This window comes from Diabrotica undecimpunctata, chromosome 10 (assembly GCF_040954645.1).
Source record: "Diabrotica undecimpunctata isolate CICGRU chromosome 10, icDiaUnde3, whole genome shotgun sequence".
Taxonomy (NCBI): domain Eukaryota; kingdom Metazoa; phylum Arthropoda; class Insecta; order Coleoptera; family Chrysomelidae; genus Diabrotica; species Diabrotica undecimpunctata.
This window is the reverse complement of record NC_092812.1, coordinates 76,069,869-76,095,123: the sequence shown is the minus strand read 5'-3', so window position 1 is coordinate 76,095,123 and position 25,255 is coordinate 76,069,869. Positions and strand designations below refer to the sequence as shown.

At 32.3% G+C, this 25,255-nt stretch overlaps 1 protein-coding gene across 7 annotated transcripts in view; it reads left to right on the top strand.

The window, feature by feature from the left end:
* Positions 1-25,255, top strand: part of Cadps (calcium-dependent secretion activator 1) — a 204,531-nt gene that overhangs the window by 104,113 nt on the left and 75,163 nt on the right. For 2 of the 7 annotated variants that reach the window (XM_072546786.1, XM_072546782.1), the window contains 6 exons: positions 11,831-12,113; positions 19,149-19,175; positions 19,241-19,429; positions 19,523-19,659; positions 21,406-21,593; positions 21,645-21,758. In XM_072546786.1, coding sequence (XP_072402887.1) covers positions 11,831-12,113; positions 19,149-19,175; positions 19,241-19,429; positions 19,523-19,659; positions 21,406-21,593; positions 21,645-21,758 — 938 coding nt within the window. The remainder of the gene's footprint in view (positions 1-11,830; positions 12,114-19,148; positions 19,176-19,240; positions 19,430-19,522; positions 19,660-21,405; positions 21,594-21,644; positions 21,759-25,255) is intronic. The other 5 variants (XM_072546789.1, XM_072546785.1, XM_072546788.1 and 2 more) reach the window with 3 other exon arrangements.

Here is a 25,255-nt window from a genome sequence, read left to right as displayed (position 1 = left end):
ATATTGGTTAGCGTTGAGAAACACTGGGATGACATATCAATACACACAACCCTTAACTTAGCTAATATCAAAAAACTCATTTCTTTTGTTTTTGACTCTAATGTTTTTATTTTTAATGACTGTTACTACAAACAAGTCTTTGGTACTCCAATGGGTTCCAGTATTTCACCAATACTGTGCAATTATGTCTTAGATGATTTGATTGAAGATAGTTTGCAACAAATCAATTTTGAAATACCGTTCATAAAGAGATATGTGGATGACTTAATCTTGGCACTACCTGCAGACTCCATACACTCTACGTTAAATGTTTTCAACCAACAAAACCCACACTTGCAATTCACATGCGAGGAGGAGCGGGAGGGATCTTTGCCTTTCCTTGACATGAGTTTGCATAGATGTGAGGATAATGTTGTGAAAACACAATGGTATAGAAAACCCATATGTAGCAATAGATTCATAAGCTACCACTCCTACCACCCCCCGAGGATGAAAACTAATTTAGTCCTAGCGATGAAAGAACGTGTCAAAAGGTTGTCTCATCCGGATTATCTCCAACATGATCTCAACCTCTTACGCAATATTTTTGTTGAAAATTCATATCCTCTAAGACTGATAAATAAATTAATTTTTAATGTCCCCTTTGTTAATAGAAACAACATACTTACTATGTCACAATCAGTGCCCTCAGCACAAAATATTTCTGCTCCAACAAGTGTGTATTTTTATGCCCTTCCATATATTCCGAAACTAACCGTTGAACTCACTAAGATTTTTAAAGACTTTAAGAATATCAAAATAGCTAACAAGAACATCAAAACCATACGTCAGCTGTATAGCAAAATAAAACAACCCCTAACCACGCTAGAGACTACAGATGTTGTTTATTGCATTCAATGTACTGAATGTCCATCCACGTACATTGGTGAAACTGGAAGGAATCTGTCTAGCCGTATTATTTCTCATAAGAGTGATTGTAGATTAAACAAACCTACTTGTGCTTTGGCAGAGCATACTATCGATCTAGACCATAAGATAGATTTCAACAATGTAAAAATATTAGCCAGAGAGAAAAATAAATTCAAGAGAACTTTCTTAGAGATGGTACATATCAGCAAGAGTGATAATAACAATCTTAATAAGAGATCTGAGATCCAGAATCTTAGCAAAATTTACAATTTTATATTGACTTTTGACTGAGCTATTTTGCATCTCAGAGTTTTCTTTGGTTCTTTCCTTTTTTTAAATATCATTATTAATTGAATATTTACGATCAAACTGCAATTACTAATTCAGTTTTGTTTTGTTTTGAGTTGTTTTTTCTAAACCTATTTACTAAATACTATTTTCTTTCGATTGCTTATGTTATAATTTACATTTTTAATTTCCCGCTTAATTTCAAGTTGGTAATACAGTTGGCAGTACTAAAAATTCACTAACAGTATTCTGTTAGACGTTAATTTCAAAGTTGTTTTTTGTATTTTCTCCAAACTATTTAAACAATAATTATCCACTCACTTTCTCTTTCTGCTCGTGAAATGTGACTGAAATCAAGCCTGCAACGACGACTATTTTCAACATGTCGTCCTACATTTTGTTTTTAACTTGTAACGTTTTTAGTAATTTTTAAAGTGTTTTTTAACAGTAACATTTTTAAGTTTAGTTGCAACCTCAGTTTTATCATGTTATTTAACGTTGTTGTTTATGCCACGAATCTTACATTCGGGTAAGTTTTTTATAGTTTTTTACAGCCTTTTTGGCACCATTCAGTTTGTTACTTCATAGTAATTTTCTTTGTAGACCTTGATAAAGGTGGCAAAAAACCACCGAAAGCTTGGATTCAGAATAAATAGTACGCCTTAGCAAAGCTCTATTTTTTATTGACTACCACACCCAAAAAGAAAAAAGTATTTACATATATTTTTTCCAAACTAGTCAAAAAACTTTGGACTACTTTTTCTTACTATATATATATATATATATATATATATATATATATATATATATATATATATATATATATATATATATATATATACAGGGTGATCAACTTTTGTTGTGACGAGAGTTCATTATGTCTGTTATTAAAGGAGATACCAAAAAAAGTTATTTACAAAAATAGAAGGTAGCTGTAAGCTTCACGTTTTAAATTTAGTTACAAATATACGGGGTTTTCCATGGTACCTACGGGTACCGAAACAAAGACATGTTTGTTTAATGTAACATTCTGTACTTTATTTTAATTTTAAATTTTACAACCGCTTCACTTCTTTGTTACAAGAATATAAAGTAGAGATTATTACACAGTGCTGCAATTTAAAAAAAAAAAGATCGATGACTAATAAGTAAATCGAATTTTACCTATCACGTACAGATTTTTCAGAAATCGCAATCTAACTTTTGTACGAAAAACAGGACTGCTATAGTGGCTGTGCTTAATAAATGAAAATAGTCATTGATTCATTAAGCTTTACAATCCCTAGGGAGTATAGCGAACGCCATGGCGTTCAAAATTCTATTTTTGGATGAGGCGGATTATTCCTCTATACCATTTATAACTTGCTGTGTGTTTTTGTTGTTGTCGTGATTATTTTCCTTTTCTTCCTGTCCTTGTACTGAACTTTCCAGTCTTTAAAATTCATTGTTCTTATATCATCTTCTGCATCACCCAGTCATCTTCTTCTAGGTCTTTCTCTGCACCTGGGCAATAGTGGTGTCCAGTTAGTTATCTTTCTCAGCATATCTGAGTATGGGCATATCTGTATATGTCCTATCCATTCTAAGCGAAGAGGTTTTATGTATCTAACTATATTTTCTACCATTAATTCTCCTTCAATTTCGGCATTTGTTTCCATTCTTCTTTCTTCCTCTCTTATTACATTTGGGCCCAGTATTGTTCTTATTATTTTTCTTTCTAATTTTAGTAGGCTATCTTCCTCTTTCTTGTCAATCGTCGTTGTTTTCATCCCATATGTACAACAGGTCTTATTAAGGTTTTATATAGGTTCATCTTTGCTCCCTTACTTAGAGTCTTGCTTCTTAACAGCCCTTAACAGTTTATCTCTAGCCTTATTTTCTTTGCTTCCTTATCTCATTTTTCAATTGCTCTTATAAGTGTCATCTTCGTCTTTATTATGATGACTAGATAATGAAACTATTAAGACAAAGAAAATAAAAAAATCATTGGTTCCAAGTTAAAAACTGACTCTATTTTACTCCCTACAACCATTACACAAATTAACGTAATGTTGCTTTACACTTTTAAATACCCTGTATAATATAACATAACTTTACACCGTTGTGATGTGGAAGAAAAGAAGATTTCGAATATAAAATAAATATGGGGTGTTCCATTTAAAAAAACCATAAGTTTGGTCTGCCACAATGTTACGAACGCCCTGTAACATTCTAACTAATTTGATAATGTGAACCTCAAAGGTACACTTCCCGTCATATAAAACTGGTACACTTTTTTTTCCCAATGTAAACCTGGGTTCAGACTGGATATAGTGGTTCGTGAATTAATTCGCTGTTGCCATCACAGATAACGGAATTGCACTAAATCTAATTAAAAAAATAAAGTTATTATTAAATAGGTATTATTTTTATCATTAACAACAAAAAACCGTATTTAATAAATTTAATAACCAGAGATAGGGTTCAGCTAATATCCAAAATATTTGAAGGATCTTTAAACCTAGATTATTGGCACAGGGAACATTGGAATGCATCTACTGTACCTAATTTTTTACTTCAATTACCTACCAAACACGAACTGTATTTTGTATCAGTAAGTTTAGTCACACGCCAACTACCAAGATTAATTTATTATTTATTATATGAACGATAACATTAACAAAAACTAACATTATACTTTATCCTACGTAGATTATAAAGTGACAGTTACAATCCAATACCTCACTGTAATGTTTTATTATAATAATTTAAAGTTATATCTAGATTGATTTTATCTATCACTATATTTGAATTGAAATATTTTCATAAATTATAATAAAACACAAATCAAGGTATGAGTACTTAATTGAAATAATGAAAAATTACAAAATTAATATGAGAATTTTTTAGGATGCATGTTTAAACAAATTTAATGTGACTGACTGATCGAGAATGCTCGATGTTTTAGTTTTTAGAATACTCAAAACTGGCGGTCTGTCACACAGCCCTGCTTTTAGCTGATTTCATATAATATTTTTGTTAAACTGGCAACAGTGCCCTAGAAATTAGAATGACACATGTGACAAGATCAACTTACACAACTTGAAAAACATGATTTTCGGTAATAAGAGTTGTACCAGTTTTTTATGACGCGAACGGTACCTACAATATTCATTTTTGACTTTTATTACTATCTATTATTAATACCGGATCTATGAGCTTTATCACACTAATCAATTACCTTGTATATATATATATATATATATATATATATATATATATATATATATATATATATATAATGCCGAAGATATTATCAGAAGATCAGGTGTAAAAATTATTAGTAAAATGATTAAGTTAGTTTCTCTTGATTTAACCTCAGTTTTTATACTTTTCATTAGAATGTTAGCAGATCCCCATTTTTATTGCATTATTATATTGCATATTATGTGCTGTAATGGTAATAAATATACACCGTAAGCAGGAAATGAATAAATTTCTGAGATTTCCAGTTAATAACATAAGTACGCTGACAATATAATCAATGATTATAGTATCGGAAATGTTGCGTTATTTCCTGCGATAAATCACTAAAAGCTAATATCCTATCAACCTACAAATCTCCGATGAACATATTAAAGACTATGACTATGAATAATGAATTAAAAACACTAAAAATGTTTGTAAGGAAATGCATAGTAAAGTATATTTCACGAATGTGCGGCTATTTTAAATTAGCGATGAAAGCTTTGACTTAAACGGTCCGCTGTGAAGTAAAGTTAATGGCAAATTCTCCCAATATATGAAGCCCTGACGAAGACATAGGCGAGGAAACGAAGCACTAAATCTACCAATTTTCCGGAGCAAGATGAATCACTGTGCAACTTCTTGCATTCGATTCGGGAAACTGTCAGAAAGTCTGTAAACAAAATTCATGGTGGTTAAATGAAAATTGCATTTTGTGGATAAGGAAAATGGATTTCTAAAGCTCATAAAACATGAAAAATTTTTAACTAAGAAAATATCAACAGCAACGAGTTTAATTTTGTTACTCTGATGCTCGAAATACGTGGTGCCCAGAGTGGACCTCATCTCCTAGAGTATGTTAATTTCATTCTAAATCAATCGACAGTCATAACTCGTGGATTTTCGAGATCGCTAAATACAAATACGAAAACAACGAATGGTCCTCAAGCTAACTAGTGTCCAGATGTGGTCCTCGCCTCCTGGATTTTTATGTTATTTTCATTCGAAATCAGTCAAAAACAACCCCTATTATTTGGGAGTTTTCGAGTTATCATATTCGTATTCAGCGACCTCAAAATCCCCCGAGTACCAAAATTGAATCCATTCCTGTCGATATTTTTCAAGTTGCAAATTTTTCATTTTCTATGTACTTTGGAAATGCATTTTCGTTATGCACAAAATGCAATTTTCATTTTACCATCATGAATTTTGTTCACAAACTTTACCGATACTTTCCTAAATCGAATGCAAATAGTTGCACAGCGATTCATCTTGCTAAGGAAAATTGGAAGATTTAGTGCTTTTTAGTGCTTCCAAAATATGGTTTTAAGTGATAATGTATTTAACATTAATTTAGAAAAATTTACAATTACTAATGCAAAAAGAGAAGAATATTACAATTTATATTATTTTTAAATTGTATTTGTTTAAAAATAATAACAATAACACTCAAAATTTTTCATAACAAGAAAATTACATATTACCTTACAGTGTAATTAAGAATAAGATCTATACTCATTATCTCTGTCGTCGGTACCTTCATTTCGATTGTAAATGATGACTGGATTAATTGCTTCGATGCGATTTTCACGCATCAAACATTCTTTTTTTAACTTTTCACATTTTCGCACAATTTTTTCCCAAATAGGGGTATCTAATGCTTCTTGTCATGTTTCTAAAACTGCTGCGCCACTATAACATAGTTCCCGTAGTAAGTTTTGCATATTCCCCAAATACTTTCAATTGGGTTGAATTCACAATGGTACGAGGGCAGTCTTAATACATTATGTCGAAAATGATGTATAATCTCTTCTACTATAAATAGGTTTAGTTTTTCATTCCTTTTGGCTAACTCTATAATTTTGGCTTGAAAAAATCCTGAAGAAATAGAATATTTTCATTCGTAGTGTCCAGTAATTTGTTGGTTGTTTATTTAAAATTTCCAAATGGTATGGGGCATTATCCAAAACTATAATAGATTGTTCATATAAACTTCATATAAACATCATCAGTGCATTTACCAGTATACATGAGTCTAGCCTTAAATATTTGGGTAAAAACCCTTAAAGTTGCAAAAAATTTGTTATGCATTACATCTTTGTTAATAAGTAGGTGTAATGTTCAAGTTTTTAACAGATACCTTCCATGGAAAAGTAAGAGTCTCGATTTGGAGGTTGCTGACCCTGAGACGATGTCTCTGTATGGGCTCTAGATGACAATACTAGTTGCGTGTGTTTTTTGCATTTCTGCGTGTGAAGGTATCTGCGAAACCCACTACTTTATATAGATTTTATATCGCATAGACGTTGGTTTCATGCATTACGACTAACTTGCATGTCTCATTTAGCGCAGTATCCACTTGTTTGGTATAGGCAAATCTGTTCCAAATGGGGCACGCATATTCAGCAGTTGAAATATACAGTGCCTGTCGCTCTGTTATTAAGACACCAGGACTTGCACTCCATTTAGTTCCCATTAGATTCCTGAGTATTCTGTTCCTAGTTGTTACTTTTCCTCTTGTTTTTATGCAATGGTATCTGCAAGTGAGGGACTGGTCCAGAGTCACTCCAAGATATTTAGGTTGGTATGTGTGTTCTAATTTATTACCATTCCATACAATTTGAAGTTTTCGCGTAGCTTTCTTTGCGCGAAAGACAAAGACTTGGGTTTTAGAAGAGTTGGCCTTAGGGAATTCTGTAGGTAGTATGCACTTACTGCGCTTAAGGCAGTTTCGAATTTCTCTTCTACTTCTTCAAAACTTTTTCCTTGAGCACATCTTGCAAGATTGTCAGAATAGAGGAAGTGTTTGGTTTTACTGGGCGTGGTTTGGTCGTTTGGTCGAAACACTTCCCTGTGGGAGGCCGTTCTTTTGAACTCTTTAACTACGTACTTTGCCCTCCAACATGACGAAAAAACGAAAGCTGTCTTTGTTATGAGATTTTTTTTTAGAAGCCATCTTTAATATGATCTGTTAGTGCGAGAACTTGGCCGGTGGAAGATTTACCAGGTCTAAATCCTCCTTCATAGTTATTAACTAAAGTGATTTTTCTGAAGTAATCTATTATCATTTACAGGTAGATCCTGTAGTTAACTACTTTAAAATCTTAACTTAAAGTTTTGTCCAATTTGTCTTCTTGGCTGACTTTTGTTTGGCGTTCTAAAAGTTTTTAACGTTTCACAAAATGTGAAAAGTTGTTCGTATTTCATCCCTAATTTATTTCATCGGTGTTTTTCTACATGTTAGTCATCGTGGAAAACAATGGAAAACCCGATTTCCATCGGTAACTTTTTTTCTTGTTTATTAGTCTCTAAAGAACATCGGCAACACTGCCTAATTCTCTTAAATGGTGATTCAGTGAATTATTTCATTTATAACGATGTATAACGAAAATTTTAAAAATCATGTTTCCGTATGTCATTGTATTTTACCACTTCTTCTTTCATTGATACATGAATGGTTATATGCAATGGTGGACTTAAATCATACTGTTTTATTTATTATTCAACAAGGTTGATTGTAAATACATATTGTTGTTAGTATAAAGGAGAATGCAAACGTAAAGGAAAATTTAATATAAGTACTCGTAACTATTTCGACAGAATTAAAAGAACATATTAAAAATATCCAAGTAGAAAAATTTACCTTCAATAGCACTTAAAACTGGTATAAATCATTTTTTGAAAGCTAATAAACCAAATAGTACGTAAATAGATTAAGTACAACTCTGAAGCTTATATATTATACGGACGGAAGAGGAACCTGTTACATTTCTCCTTGTGATGTCAGAATTTTCCCACTCTGGTTTTATTCCTTATTTTTGCTTTTTAAATAGCTTCTTAGGAATATATACCTTAGGATAATTTATGATAATTTAATAATTATTGCTTAAATGTCGGATTTTATAAAGACAATAATTCAGGCTTATTTAGCTAAAGTTTATTTAGGCTAATGTTCATGTAGTTTCATAATAATTTTCAAAGTAACTCTAACTGCAGCTTAACTCTAAATAACTTTTAAGGTAACTCTAAGTGACATACCAATATTTGTTTACGTCTTTTCATTACTTTTCGCTTTTTTTCCAAATTACATATTTCTTCCAAAGCTAATCAAACGCTCAAAGGGCCTGGAGAGAGAAAAAATTGCCCAAAGAATGGAAAACAAGACTTATAAAGAAGATTCCTAAAAAGGATGACAAAATATATGGCGAAAACTGGAGAGGAATCACATTCCTGAATACCATAAATAAAATAACAGCAGTAATTATAAACGACCGATTGACAAACAGAGTGGAACCAATTTTAAAAAAGGAACAAGCAGGTTTCAGAGCACAGACCAAATTAACGCACTTAATTAACGCAATTAATCTTAAAATAATCGCAGGAATTCAACTCACCACTTATAAGAGAGCCTGTAGAGAGGAGAGCCATAAAGGAAATGGGAAAACAAAAAAAATTAATTAATCTCATAAAAAAAATCTATAGCGATACAGAAAACCAAATCCTACACAACGGCATAAGATCTGACCGAATAACTGTGCTAAACAGAGGAAAAAAGGGCTGGGTTTGATTTTACTGATGATTAACAAACAGACTGGAAGATCTAGATTATGTTGATGATATATATGCTTCTTAAAGCGTAAAAAAACGACATGCAACTAAAAATAAACAGATTACAAGAAGAATCAAAGAAGGTTGGTCTAGAAATAAACATCAACAAACCCAAAGAAATGCGGTTTGACTATTGTAATCAACACCAGGAAATTAAGGAAATGGTGGAATTTGTATATCTGGCCAGCATAATTGACTGTAACGGTGGTACAGAACGTGAGATACAGGAAAGAATATATAAGGTTCGTAATACATGCAATATGCTTATAATAGAATACAGTACAATAACATAAATGTAAAAGCTGTGAATGCTATATGGCTGTGAAACGTAGAAGATAGAAAAAACCCATAGTACACGAATTATAATTTTTTATCTATAGAGCGTTGCGATAAATTCTTTGTATATTTTTGGCTAATTGAATCTCAAATAGAAGTTTATGGAACTAAACCAACCAAGAAAATGTCATAAGTCAAATAAAGCGAAGAAAATGGAGATGGATGGACCACACATTCCGTACACCCCCAGATGAAATTGCCAGGACTGCGCTGAATTGGGATCAATCCTCAAGAGGTCGACTGCAAGTAGACAGACCTAAAAAACCTGGAAAATAACAGTACTGGAAGCAGAGAAAGAAATGGGAAATATTCTGACTTTAAATCAAAGCACTAACGAGAAATGGAATTGACTGGAGACACTTAAAAATATTTCGTATGGTCCTTTAACCCTTTCTGACTCCCTTTGGTTACTTAAATAAACTGAGTTGAAATCGTAATTGTTAAGCTCTTTTGTATGTAATTAGCATACGCAAACCGATTTACATAAGATTTTTTTCTTAATTTTCATATTGACAGATGGAACATATTTGTCCCATTGGTATTGTTAACTGGAACATATATATCTCAGTGGTACCTTATGAAAAAAGGTCCAAGTGTTTGTTAACATTTGTTTAACATAATTTTATACTTTTAAGTGTGGTATGGCGTAAAGAAATTTTTGCAAGTGGAACTTGCACAATGTTGAAGATCGTTTTTCTATTTTCTGTTGGAAACATCTTGCACAACGTTGACGTGTTCCACCCTTGACTGGCAGATGTTCTCCTACATTTATCATGCTTTTTGTCCTCTTGGACGGCCTCCCAGTTCACTTCTTATGTGAACTTTTGGTATTAAAAATTCAAGAAAAGGTATTTTTTCCGATGAAGATCGTTGATTACCCAACTGTTTACAGCAGCATCCCTAACCAGTCTAAAAACACCTTTTCCCACCATTTTTCCGATCTGCGATCCATGTCGTATAAACCTACCATTTGGTCCACTAAATCCATTGCTTCCATAAAATTGTTGCAAAAGCTAATTGCCTCTGGGCAGGCAACCTCTTTTTTGATCCCATCCTTATTACGGCGCGCCTCAGTACAGTTATGCTATCATCATGATACTTACTACGAATTGGGACCTCCTTGGTATCTTGCCAATTTGTACAAATTATACCATGTTTATTTCCAATAATGTCAGATTCTCCTCTAATCAATGTTTTGTTGAGTTTTGGTGGATTTTTCTGTTTGCAATAACCGTTCCTACAGATGGAAATAGAATCTCTTTATAATATGTCTTGAAAGAATTTTGTTTTTATGGACCATTCATCTACATTTTGGATAGTAATAATGTAAATCTATTTCTAGAAACATTATTTTTAATTAGTATGTTACCAACGGATGTATGGCTTGACCAATAGTGTCGAAGTGCTGGCAATCTGTTGTAACTCATATCAAAAGAGCAACCCAAAATTAATGCAATCTCCCCGATATCGGTTTTAGCAATCGTTTCCTTTTTTTGTTTTTCATAAATTGTCAACCTCCTATTAGTGGATTCGGAAATAAAAATAAACAAACTGGGAGGAAACTTTTTTTTTTAATATCTATAGGTTCTACTTAAAATAACAAAGTTGACGTATACATCCGGTATAACCAGAGGTGCCACATTTAGGACATTATTATATTTCAACTCAGCGTCATTTAAAAGCTTCAGCTTCGTAATTTGACATGTATAACATATCTGTATCCGCCATTACTCCGCGCCACACCATGTATATACATCTACACGTAACATTTAAAACGTTAAAAAAATAAATTGTGTGTTCAATACTGACAAATGAGGCTATAAGCTACTTAGATATTTTATTTCACACATTTATTTAAAAAGTTACCATTTTTTGTGAAGAATTTTTCCTTCTGTCTTTAGTCTTCTGGGAAATATTCATTCTCAGCAAAGAAATTTCAACTCACTAACAAAATAAATTTCCAAATTAATAACTTTACTCTTTTACTCTATATACAGACTGTGTATCAAAGTTAAGTTTGATCAAAAGCTCACGTTGATATGACTAAAAGAGCCATCATTAAAACTTTAAAGTTACTTTAAAATGTAAATAAATTTTGGTAATCAAAAGCAATCTTTTAAATTATTATGAAACTGGTCGCTACTTGAAAGTAATACAAAACGTAAACATATTCGACTGGGTCTATGGAATTTGGATTTTGAAATTTAATTAATTATTTAAACATAAAACACTAGTTTAAAGCATTCGTAAAAATATGCTGACTCAAATCTTTTACCCTAAGTACCATGTATATATACTTTTAAAATAATTAATGCCATTTGATTATTGCTTGATAGAGTTATTGCATGTTTGAGCATTCAAAAACATTTGTTAGAATGGTGATAAAAGTATATGGAGGATTTCCTTTAACACATATAGCTACTGTATTTTTCAATTGTATAAGTAACAACAGTTATGTATTTAGGCACCAGAATGGCATAAGATGTCCGTACCAAAAAACTTACCCGATCAGGATTTGAGGATAAAAATTGCATGTAGAATGGATAAGCCTCTTAATATGAAGCATTGCGGTTATCTGTATGCGATTGGAAAAAATGTCTGGAAAAAATGGAAAAAGCGATATTACGTATTAGTACAAGTTTCACAATATACCTTTGCCATGTGTAGTTATAAGGAAAAGAAATCAGAACCTTCTGAGATGATGCAACTTGATGGATATACTGTTGATTACATCGAAGCATCTAGTGGTAAGATTATTTTTTAAATTACAGATTGATTTATTTCATCCATTCCACAAATGATGTGTACCATAAATAATAGATATATGTCTTTTATTTGAATTGAGTAAAAAGCTGCTATTAGGTATGTATGCTTGGGGTTTTCTATAACTCTTTTTAAATGCTGCTAATAATACAATGCGTTTTCCTGTATCGTTACCTTTAGATTTTGGGCTACGAAGCTACCATTACATCAAAAACTATTATTTTAAAATATTAGTTGCCACTTGAAAAATCTTGTAGACTATAAATAAGTAATTATTATATATCATATAGACTAGTTAAAGGGCTTACCACTTTGAAAGAATGGTCGTAGATGCCAAATTTTGGAATTCATTCTCCTAAAGGTAATAAAGAAGAAAAGAATCTGATATTATCTGATGTTTAAGAACTTTATTTTATGCTTATGCCTTTCGTATATGCGTGCCTTAACTCTTCCCCAACTATTTTCTGAACAAGAAAACGCAAACAATTTTTGATTATTTGACCTAAGGCATCTGGTCACATTTTTTTATAATGCTTTAGTGATAACGTCATCATTGAAAAGTGAGGATGGGTGTCATTTTGTAAGATTTTGAAATGGGATCTTATGACAAGTAATATATAATTTAAAAAATCTTGTGTTACTCAGCATCTTCTTAGACTTTTGTTAGATTATCTAATGCTGTTTCAAAATGACCATTCAATGTTTAATGGATTGACAAACAATCTCAGTCCAAGAAACTTAATATAAGGATGTTAAAACCTTAGACTTAGTTAAAGTCTTAGACGATGTATATTTTGTTTTTTTTTTTTTAATAAAACAAAAAAGAGTTTTGTTAATATTTTTTTGTGGATTGCGCCGGTTTTTGTTAGTAGTTTTTTTATTTTTTTGGTGGCCGAAGCCGTTTTTTGTGTGTTTTTTGGATTTTTTTTTGTAGGATGCCTGTAACATAAAATCAGAATTAGTGTATATTAATATAATAAATATCTACTTAAAATTAACCGGGTCCACGCTGTACGTTGCGATTGTCTACGAGTTTTTTGAGCTACAACTATCTTTTTGTGCGTTGTTTTTGTTGTTTTTTGTAGTGTTTTCTCTCTTGTGTATTTATTGATTTTCTCTTTAATACGTTTCACTACTTCCTCTTCTGTAGTGCTGTTACTGAGTGCTTGTTGGATAATGTTTTCCAACTCTAGGACTCTGTCTTCTATTTCTCGTGGGTTGTCTATCACTGGAACTATGTTTATTCCAGTGCTTACGAGTTTTTTGAAGTTCGTCCACCTTATTTTCTTTTTAACTCTTTTGACTGTACTTTCCTCTTCCCACGTTCCTAGTTCTAATAGGATGGGGTTGTGGTCCGTTGTGCTTTCGTTTAATGTTTATTATTCTATTTGTAGTCCTAGGCTTCTTGCTACTACAATGTCTATGTGTGTAGGAAGTCCGTTGTCTGGGTAGTGTGTTGGGTCTGTAGGGCCCATTGCCATAACGTCGTCATTGTTTTCTAAGTATGTGTTTAGTAGTCTTCCATTTCTGTTCGTAGCTCTGTCGTTTCATTTTGAAAATCTTGCATTTAGGTCTCCTATTATAATTGAGGGTTCGTCGTTTAGGAACGTATTTAGGTCGTCTTCGATCAGTAGATCTTGTGGTCTTACGTAGGCGGAGGTAATTCTGACTTATCCTTGCCTCATTTGTATTCTTACTGTTGTTGCTTGCATAGTATTTAGTTGTGGTGTTAGAATTCTGATGTGACCTATGCCTTTTTTCACTAATATTGCTGTGCCACCTGATCTTGCTGTGTTATCGTTCCTGTATATTATGTCGTAGCACGGAAACTTGATATTGATGTTGTTCGTGAGCTTTGTTTCCTGTATTGCGACGACATCCATTTTATATCTATTGACCAGTTCGTCCAGTATATTCTGGTTGGTCCTTATGCCTCCTGAGTTCCAGAAACCTATCCTCAAGTATCCCCTATTTGCTTGCACTAGTTAAGTGCTAGCTTTATGTTTGTGATCGCCTCGTGGACAATTCTAGTGACCAGTTCCTTAACTGAGCTCACTAGGCCGTCTTGTTGTTGTTTCGAGATCAAGATGGTGTTCTCGATATTTTGCGCTTTCACTGACTATGCGTAGAAAGGTCCGCTTGATGTTTGTTGCTGCATTTTTTGCGGGACTTGTTGTCTTTGTGGTTGTTTTCTTCCCCAGGTTGGACATCTGGGGCATCCTCTGAAGTTTGCCGGGTGTTGCCCCTGGAAGTTGGCACATTTTGCCTTCTGTTCTCGGGGCATTTGGCAATTGTTCTCTGCGCAGGATGGTACTCATGGCAGTTGAAACACTGCGTGGGCGCAGTTGCTTTTTTAAGGTCCTCGATGAGGAAAAGTTTCCTTTGGAGGAATGCTTAGTTTTTGACCTTCTGACCCGTTGTCAGCACGGCTTCTGGGTGCCATCCAGTACCTTTACTCGGAAGTTCACGCTCTAGGCAGAACTAGAGTGGGAACCGCTTGAATTTCTCACCTCCCTGACCTTGGGCCGTATCTGTCAGGTGTAATTTCTAAAATATTACACCTCACAGTGTCATCCCAATCGTAGCACAGGGAGTATTCCGACGGGCTAAGCCCGTTTACTTTTTCACTTGCCTATGCCTTGATTTTGGCCTCCGTGAAAATTCAATTAATACAAATCTCCCCGGTTCAGCTTTGTCTCGGCATAGGCTTTTGCCTCTAGCGACTGCTTACGCTGGTCTCCGATCTGCCGTGCTTAAACTCTCACGTGACTGATAAGTCCGGCTTCGACTCGGAGGTCTTCAGGTGTTGCGTCTACTCCACGTTCGTACTGTTTGGCTGGCGCTGAACTACAACTACTAGTTCAGTGAAAAGTACCTACAATAAAAGGTTATCTGGTTAGGTAACCTTACCTTATCTGCAGTCTATTGTCCTCCTGGCCAATCCGTTAACGAAAACAATTTTATTACCTATTTTAGTTTTCTTGGACAAAAATTCATAGCAGAAGGAGACTTTTTTAAAAAATAATGGCTAATAATAACTTACTAAGGATTAAAGGTATATCTCTTAACGACTTAGCAATAGAATCATGTTGGGACCTTTCGTAAGACCATTGTCCCATTCTAATTGACCTAGACTCTAAAGTCATACTCAGAAGTAAACCTCCAGTCCTAACTAATAACCAAATAAACTGGAACATATTTCGAAGTGCACTTACAGAACAAATATCAATGAACTCCTGAACAAACAATATCCAAAGAAAGCATGAGTATCTGAGTGCAAAAAACTATATTAAAGAAAAAAGTGGTAAAACACACACACACTTATTGATAAAGCAAACTAAGAAGAGGTACATGTCCGCAAGTTAACATCGATGGATATCCTTCACCACAAAATGTCTATATGTGTCAATTTTTCTTGAATTATGCTTATTATTTTTACAATTATTTTATCTCAAAAACATTACCAATATATTTTAAACAAATTAATTGTTATAAACATTGTATACTTCTAAATAAAAATTGTGGAATTATAATTATACAAAGTTTATAACAAATAGTTTATTTAAATACATTTGTAATGTTTTTCAGCCAAGAAAAGTAATTGTAAAAATAATAAGCATAATTTAAACATAATTAACATAATGTATAGATTTGATATATTCAAATAAAAAATATTTTTTTTTTTGTAAAATTTATTGTTAAAAGATGTTATTTTTATAACTATAATACATAAATATTTAAGTAACCTATTGTTTCATAATCTTTTCTACTAATATAATAAAAATGAAAGTAAAATTTTGCAAAATAAATATAGGTATTTTAAATTCTTTAAACAAATTATTCGGTTAAATAAACAATTGACATATTAATAAAATGAATTTTTATGAACTATACAACAAGGTACCCCAAATTAAAAAAAATAATTTTCGTTGATTATAACCGGAGATATTGCGAATTTAAAGTCGTTTTTTAATTTATGAATTTAGTTTTTAAAAAAGTAAAATCGAGAAATGAAAAAAACAGCTAAATCGGGTTCTAAAGTATTTCGAATAAAAAAAAATTAACTTCCTACATGTTGATGCGTCTGTGGTATTTTAAATGTTTATAATCTTAAAATTACAGTACTACCCTCCTAAGCCAAGATGACTTAAGTGAAGGTTTGGTTAATCTGAGATAATTAACATTTTAGTTAGTTGGTTTCAGCACAAGTTATTTTTTGTTATATTTTCTAGTATCTTTAAATATACCTATACTTACTGGGGTGATGCAAAATTAGCACTAACATGCTTTTAAAAAAATGTATATATTTAACAGAAAAAAATGGGATGCGTTTATTTTGATTAAGAAATTGATATCAGTTAGATTAGTTACGTTATTGTACTGATATTTATATTCAATCATTAGCTTGTATGACACAGATACTACTATCAGGAAGAACCAAATAAAAATTGATCATTTCAGTTATCTTAGCTTTATTACCTTTATTTTTTATTAAAGGATATAATGCAAAGCTCTCAATTTTGCACAAATGACGCATATCAATAATATGAAAATTAAGTGCCTGTAGATAAAAAGTGAAATATACCATTAAATTAAAATAAACTTTCTAAAAAGAAAATAATAAAATATAGATACTTGTACATTTAAATATTACACTAAAATAAAAACAGCGGTAAGTTTATTCCAACGTAGTAGATAAATTTTCCCAAAACTGTAACCCGGTGTTCATGATCTCTCTCATATTGTGAAGTATGTTACTTTTTTTCTGAAGCGGTATTCCATTTACATTTCACACATTGTGGGTTTTGGTAATTCATTATTTTTTTGTAATTTTAGAGTTTAAAAGATTGATTTCCAAGTATTCTTCATCAAAATCGTTTTTATACTTCATTTTGTAGTTTCCTCTTTGAAAGATTACTTGCACTATGTGCAAATAAGGTCTACTATTAATCTTACCAGGTTTATACTGAGATAAATAATCTTCCCAAGTGAAAAAATTCTCTAATTTTATTGGCAAGATTTCCGTATGACGAATAGTATTTCGGACAGGTTGCACAAAATCTTGAAAGTCATACAACTTTCTCATTCTCTTCATCGATAACTGCACGTTGTGATGGAACGAATCAGCTGCCATAAAGGTATGACCTGGTTCGAAATATTAAATTTCAATTTCGTCTTCAGCAATTCCATTTGAATTTACCATATAAAGTAAAAATGAAAAGAAGGACCAGTTTTTATTTTGGGCCGCGAAATTGTCTATAACATGGTAATTTTGGATGCGTCTCTCTTTGATTTGAAGGTCTTTAAACAAAGGTCTCATTGTATACGGTTAGGCGGTTGATGAATATTGCGGTTTTAAACATTTCTAATCTTGGCAGCATTATTACCTTTCCCAAATCTGCACAGTATGTTATACTAGTTGTATCAGTGCTGTTGTAGTCTTTTTCGGCATCTTCACGATATTTTATGGCTCTTTCTATGTGAAACTTCCATTCTGTGCATTCATCACATTCACTGTCAATGTATCTTTTTTATGGATTGGATTGTACAAGTTGAAGGTTTCACAAATTTCGTATTCTTCATGTCCCAATTTTACAATAGAAATATTAAATTGCTTTGCCACCACTTTACGTTTTAAACCTGGTAAATCAGAAGAACTCTTATTTTTCTTTTCACACATTTTGAACACTCAAAACAGACCAACAAAATCGTACACTACCTCGCTGATTTGCAGACCGCCTATTCACCCTTAAGCATAAAATACGCATGTCTAGATTATTTTATATCATTCCCTAAGCCAAAATAGAGTTAAGTCAAATTACACAAGGTTTTACAGCTATTTTTGATATACGTGATATTTTATTAGCAGTTTTGAAGCGGTTTCATGCGAGATACGTCTGTTTCGCTCAGTAAATTTGACGCATATAAGTACAAAGACCCTACATAACCTTAAACGGAAAATTGGCAAAATATTAAGTTACGTCATTTTGGCTTAGGAAGGCAGAGTACTTTCGTAAACCTATTTTACAATATTTAACATAAAATTTTTAATCGTTAAATAATTTAATTTGCTAAAATAAGCCTTCTTCAATTTGGTGCTGGAGCTAATAGTTTACGCATAATAACGTTGTAGATAAAAGCTGTCTGGGATAAATAATTTCAATTTTACACTAACTGAAGCTTCTCAAAATTTTTATAGCTGAATACATATTATATTGTCACTATTGTAACTCGAAAAATCGACTTTTAAAGCTATTTTAAAATAATTAAGCAAAAAATTTTCTATGCTATTTCAGTAAAATTGTGTGACTTTTCCTTATAATTTACCGGTCTTCACCTTTAAGAGCTAAAATCAAACAGCGATCCTACATTGTTTATAAGTAAAAAATGTTTAATCTATATTCTGTTTAATACATGTTTTTATCGTCCAATTTATCAAAAGTAGTTGTTAGATACCTATATCAAAGATTATCACGAAAAAAGCTTTTTTTGCTAATTTCTGGTTTACGACTAATTTTGGTCTTTGTCACTTTCTCGATAGTTTCCCATAGTTTTCTATTTCCTTTCTTAAATATTGCTGTTATATGCTGTTCTCTTAAAATATTTCAAAAATAATTTTCAAGCTTTGATACAGAATAAACTTTCTAGATGGTACATTTAATATAAGCGTCTGTTTATGTTGTGTACTAATAGAGCAATGTTTTGAATTTCATGGCTGTCGTTCAATGTATACTTCATCCTTCAGGATGAGCTGTAATAACATAAAATTACTATATGTATTGGGTGCACGTTTTCAACATTGGATAATAGTTGCAATTTCAAAATTTTATTTCATTGTTGTTTCATTTTGTTGTTTCATTTTATTTAACACCTTTTTTGTTGGTAGTTTAGTCTCACGTCTATACTAATTTTTAATAATAAAGAAAGTGTTTTTGATGGAATAGTAGCAACGTTAAAATGTGTAAAAATATTTGTCGCTTAGTAGAATACTAATTAATTGGTTTGTGTTTATTTTAAAGCCAACTTGATGGTGGGAATGGGTAAGCGTAAGTTACCATTTTTGTGTATGTCACCTAGTGGATATTTTACGTACTCAATGAAATATTTCCAGACTTGGAAGGAGGTAGATATTTCTTTAATGCCGTAAAAGAAGGCGACAGCATTATATATGCTAGTGACGATGAAAACGAATGTCATCTTTGGGTCATGGCGATGTACCGAGCAACTGGACAATCTCACAAGCCAACGCCTCCGCTTACTCTACAAGATAAAAATTCTACCATTTCTAAGATTCAGGGAGGTAAGTAAATAAGGAAACATGGCTCTCCTAGTGTTTCTTTTATTTTGTTTTTTCCTTTCAACATCAATATTTAATTGTTTTTATGTTTTACAGATGCTGACAGAGCAAGAAAGCATGGAATGGAGGATTTTATCTCTGCCGATCCCTGTCAGTTTGACCACGCTTCGCTATTTAAACTTTTCCAAAATCTTACGTTGGAATATCGATTAAATGATCCATACTGTTCATTGGTAAGTTTTAGGCTAATATCTATAAACGGTATGGTATTTTTACTGCAGTAAATTGACAATTATGTTGTGGATAGATATCATATTTTTATAGTCACTTGGTAGTTTCCTAAAAGTGTTTGCCCTCTACGATCCACTGCTTTGTAGTCATGTAAAATATGGTTGACTGTCTCATATTTTATTCTACATAATCTATTTATTTATTTATTAATGGGAGAACGGCTTTTTACAATTCCATTTCAAATATAAATATAAAGAATCATTAACTAACTATGTCAAACAATAATCAAAACAACAAACAGCATATAAATGACTATATCATAAAAATAAATTTTGAAAACAAACATATGAAATTTACAAATCATTTAAAGCTAGTTGAATGCTTTTCTTAAAAACTGGCAACAGGCATTCCAGTAAAAACTACACCCTTATCACTGAATCCATTGGCAAGTCGGGAGAGACGTGCCACTGGACTATAAAACCATAGTTAGTGCTGTGATATGAAACCTCGAAACAACCAACCACTTCTGGTAACTCTATTAGGTGTTTTAAAGGAGAATAGTTCAAGCAGAGCAGGGCCACAAATGTGGCCAGATAAGATCTTAAGGAGAAATATTGTATCTGACATTATTCTGCGATCTTACAGAGTATGAATCTTAAGTTGCATTAAGATATCTTCATAAGAGTAAGTATGCAAAGGCCTGTTCAATTTTTACGCTATAAGTCGTAAAAACTTATTCCGAATTTTTTCAATGGCATTAACATGGACTGGTAGAAGGGAGACAATATATTAGAGGCATACTGGAAAGTTGAGTTAACCAATACATGGTATACTATCTTTGTCAAATTAATGGAAAAATCCCTTGAATTACGCTAAACAAAACCAAGAGCTTTACTAGTAATTGAATTATAATGGTGATTAAAAGATACCTGTGATTCAAAGAAAACTTAAAGTCCTTTATCACATTTACTTTCTTTAGTGATGTATGTCCATTAAGGAAGCCTGCGATAATTCTGAGCTACATTAATTATTAAATTAAGACGTGAAACGCAAATCCGTTGTTTGTTGTTTTCTCTAAAATTTTTGTATATTGGCTGCTTTAGGAGTATTCTTCTTCTTCTGGCGCTACAACCTTTTATGAACTTTGGCCTTCTTAACAATGTTCTTCCATTCTGCCTTGTCATCTTTTATAACGCCTTTCTCTTATTCTTCCTTGGGGCTTCTATTTCTGAAAACTCTTACCGCTCGATTTTGTGGCATTCTTTTTTAATGCCCGAGCCAGCATAGTATTTGTCTTTGTGACTTTATGAATCTAACAATGTCGCTTTAGGGGTATTACATTTTAATCGAAAAAGTACAGAAAACCAGTTATTATACACTTCAATATATGGACGATCGATCTCATTATTGGTTAATGAGGTGTTTCTTGTATTGTCGGGAGGTAAAGAATTGGATACCAAATTACTTCCTCTCCGTTTATTTTTTTGGGATATCTTTAACTCAATCAGCTTTCATGAAATTTTCAGAAAATACATAGTATAAAATCTTCAAATTCATGGCAGATTTCTGCTAAAAACTAATGGAAGACAATATATATCGGAAAATTGTATTAAATATTGGAAAATGCGAAATACGCACAAATATATGGAACGGAATAATATAGAATAGAAATGAATAAAAGAAAATACTGTCAATTTATATGTTAATTAGTACTTTTCTAAAAACTTACGAACCGTTTTTTTTTGCAGGGTTGGTTTAGTCCTGGTCAAGTGTTTGTACTAGACGAATACTGTGCCAGATACGGGGTTCGAGGTTGCTATAGACATTTATGTTATTTGTCAGACCTTTTAGATAGAGCAGAGAAGAATTTAATGATCGATCCGACTTTGATCCATTATAGTTTTGCCTTTTGCGCCAGTCATGTCCATGGAAACAGGTTTGTAGATTATGATAGGGATGAAATAAAGCAATTAATTGATTACAACAGTAATAACTTTAGACCGGATGGAGTTGGGAGTGTCACACACGAAGAGAAGGAGAAGTTTCAAGAAGTTAAGGATCGTTTACGTGTTCTACTAGAAAATCAAATTACGAATTTTAGGTAAGATTGACGAAGATAAAGCTTGTCCCAGCAAATATTCGCTTAAAAATTGAAAAAAAAAATAGAAATCAGAATACAAACATGGATTTTGTATGAATTTTTTTAAATACTTATCTTTATTTAAAAACATATTTCTAGATTTTGCAGAATATTGAAAGTATTGACGAAGTTTTTGTTGTACCTACATTTTTTATGCTTATTTGAGTATGCAGTGTAACCTACAGATCATCAACATATTGAGTCAAAAAAATAGCAACTGTTCATTGATTACGTAAGAAGATCGTGACGGATACATTTTCTATGGTCGGAAAATCTGAAATTTTCCTTTCATATGCTATGCAAACTGGCCAAGTTGGCAATAATCAACAATATTATTTATTTACAAAGCACAACAGGCCTTGAACAGGCCCAGGGCTAAACTACAAATAATACAATACTTATATATTACAAAACTTGTATCAAGTGGAATGAATTCTTATCCTATCATGCTCCTTGCCAACTAAATTGACTTACTATTTTCCTTCATACATCCCTGTTTGTTGCTCTGCCTTCCCACCCATCACTTCCCTCTTTTCTGAGATGTTCCTGTACGGTATCAAACTATCTTTGTCTGAGCCACCCTTTTCTTGTTTTCGTGATTGGGCCCCGTTTTGGGATTATCTTTGGCACCTTTTTTCTTTCCATTCTCATCACCTGCCGCATCCATCTCACTCTCTGTGAATTTATGAAGCGACTGATGTTTGGTTCGTTATACAGTTCCTCTACCCCCTCACTCTCTGTGAATTTATTAATCGACTCATGTTTGGTTTATTATACAGTTCCTCTAGCTCCCTGTTTGTTCGTTGCACCCAACATTCCACCGTGTTTTTGCCTCCATATATAGCTCTAAGCATTTTCGTTTCCCATTTTTCCAATTTCTCTATATTTGTTTTTTTATTGTCCATGCTTCACTAACATACGTCACTGTGGGCCTTATTATTGTTTTATATATTATTATTTTTATTTTTATCGATACATATTTGGATTTCATCAGTTCTCTAAGGCTTCTCAGTACTTTTTATTTCCCTTTGGCATTCCCTATGGAATTCAGTTCCCATTCTTTCCGACCTTTCTCTTCTATAATAACTCCCAGATACGTACAATTGACCACTCTCTCAAAATTATATTCCCCTGATTCATTAGATATGAAAGTGAACTCTCCCTCTTCGTTTTTCTCTGTATTTCCTAGTATCGTGTAATTACGCTGTTCCTAGTTTATTTCTAGGTCAGAATATTTTGTAAATCCATAACATCTATTTTGTATTTCTAATCTCATTAGTTAGCTATTTAAACGCTCCCTCATAAAAGGACCCTCTAATGTTCCTGGTTTGTGCTTTTTCTATTTTTAAGCTCTCGTATCAGCTCTTTTCTTCCTCCTTATTATTATTTTTCTTATACTTTCCAACTCAATATAAATAGGAATCATTGCCTTGCTCCTTGCTTGGATCGTTTCTTTCATATCATTCCTATCGGCCCTTCTCAGTTTTTTGCTTTTTTTAATTTTTAGTTCTCTCAATTCCACTTCCATACCTCTCCTTCTGTTGTTATCTTACTAAGACCCATTTTTTATTTGATTTATCTTTTTTCTTATCATGCTCTGCATTTTGCTTTCTTTTTTACTCAAATCGTGGGTTATAAAAACTCATAAGTATTTTAAGTTTTTTAGTTTGTATTTATTCTGCATTGTTTTTACTTTCTCAGAAACATCTTCTAATTCTATGCGACATGTATATTCTGCCAGTTTCCGTTCTGTCTTAACTTCTGTTTTAATTTGGACAGAAAGCTTACCTAAAAGCAATACATTAACGCGAAAAAAACTCAGCTCAATATAAAATTAAAACAAACGAATTGGTTACTTGGCAGAAAGTCACAACTGTCATTGGAGAACAAAACACTGCTTTACAAAGGTATACTAAAACCAATATGGTCTTAATAAGTCTTATAGAACTCTGGGGCTGTAGCAAGCCTTCAACACAAAATGTTTGCAGATATTTCAATGAAAAACAATGCGTATGATAGCTAACTGAAGCCCTTGGTATGTGAGAAATGCAATATTGTCATCAGATTTACTAATTACTTAATGTACTGTTTATGGGTAGATTGTAAATATGCATTTAAAAATAAAAAATGGTCAGGTGCCTGTCTATAAATTCTGTTATTTCCTTTTTTATTTCTTTAGGATCCTTCAAATCCATTTTTAAAACATTAACTACAATGTTTTTCTCCCTTTTTTCTTTTTTTAACAACTTAATGTTTTTCTGCATTTCTCTTAATTCTGTCCTTATTTGTACATTTTTTTTAGTTATTTTCTTATAGTCCTGTAGTTGATTTTTATTACATTCTTTAAGTTTTTTGACCTCATCCCTAAGATTATCTTGCTCTTTCCTTTGTTCTGCCATAATGTATCTAATTATTATTTTAGATCCTTATCTTTTCGCCGGTGATCTTATCGTTCTCTTACTTTTTCGGATCGCGTCACTTTCGTTTTATGCCATTATGGCACTCGAACCTCCTATTACGAACCATAAAAAATATGAACTTGATTTTGGACAATATTTCGTGATTTTTACGGACAATTTCACTCAGCACTGATATTAACTTGTAATAATCACACTCATTTAAATTTTACAATTTAATTTCAGCTGTTTCCCTGTTATTTTCGTTAAAAGTCAGGCAGAAATTTAATTTGCTTTTTACTTTAATCAATGCAAGGTTGCCAGTCGTACTCGCATCAATATTATGAACAGCAATGTTTATTATATTTTTATATATACTATTATATTCTTACGTCTGATTAAAAGATGATAAGAAAAAATGACGCTAATGATAGTATGCTTGAAGAACAAAATACAAGGGCCGTTTTTGCATTTGATTATTACAAAATTATATATCTTCTTGTAAATGTACAACTTGCAGTCCATCCGTCAAGCATACTATCATATTTTATTATCATATAAAGTAAAAGCTCCCTATTCGCGCTTCCTTCATTAGCGTTTTTACTATTCGCGGATTGAAAAAATTGCGGCCTATGATTCGTTTATTCGCGGATCGAATCGGTACATCGGTACATACATACCTAAATAATAAAGCATTCGGTATCCTTTTCAACGCATTAGCAGGTGGACTAATAGAAAAATAAAATTGACCTTATTACAACTACTCCTCGATTGTATTTTCAAAAGCTATCGGCATTATTTGTTTGGTTCGGCGGTTCCTTTTGATGTAATCTGCTTTCGTCGCGGCTGTATTTAGGTAAAATAAACTTAAAGCATTAAATTCTGCTACAATTGGACGTTCCGTCCTTTGGTAAGAGCAGCATTGCGTGTTTTATTGTTTTTTCTTTTCCATTCGTTACAAAAACAGGTCCGCTGTCCTGGTAATTTATAATGTCGACTAAAAAAAATGAAAAACGAAAAAAAAAATCAGTGTTACCATTTAAAGTGCAAATAGTAATCTTT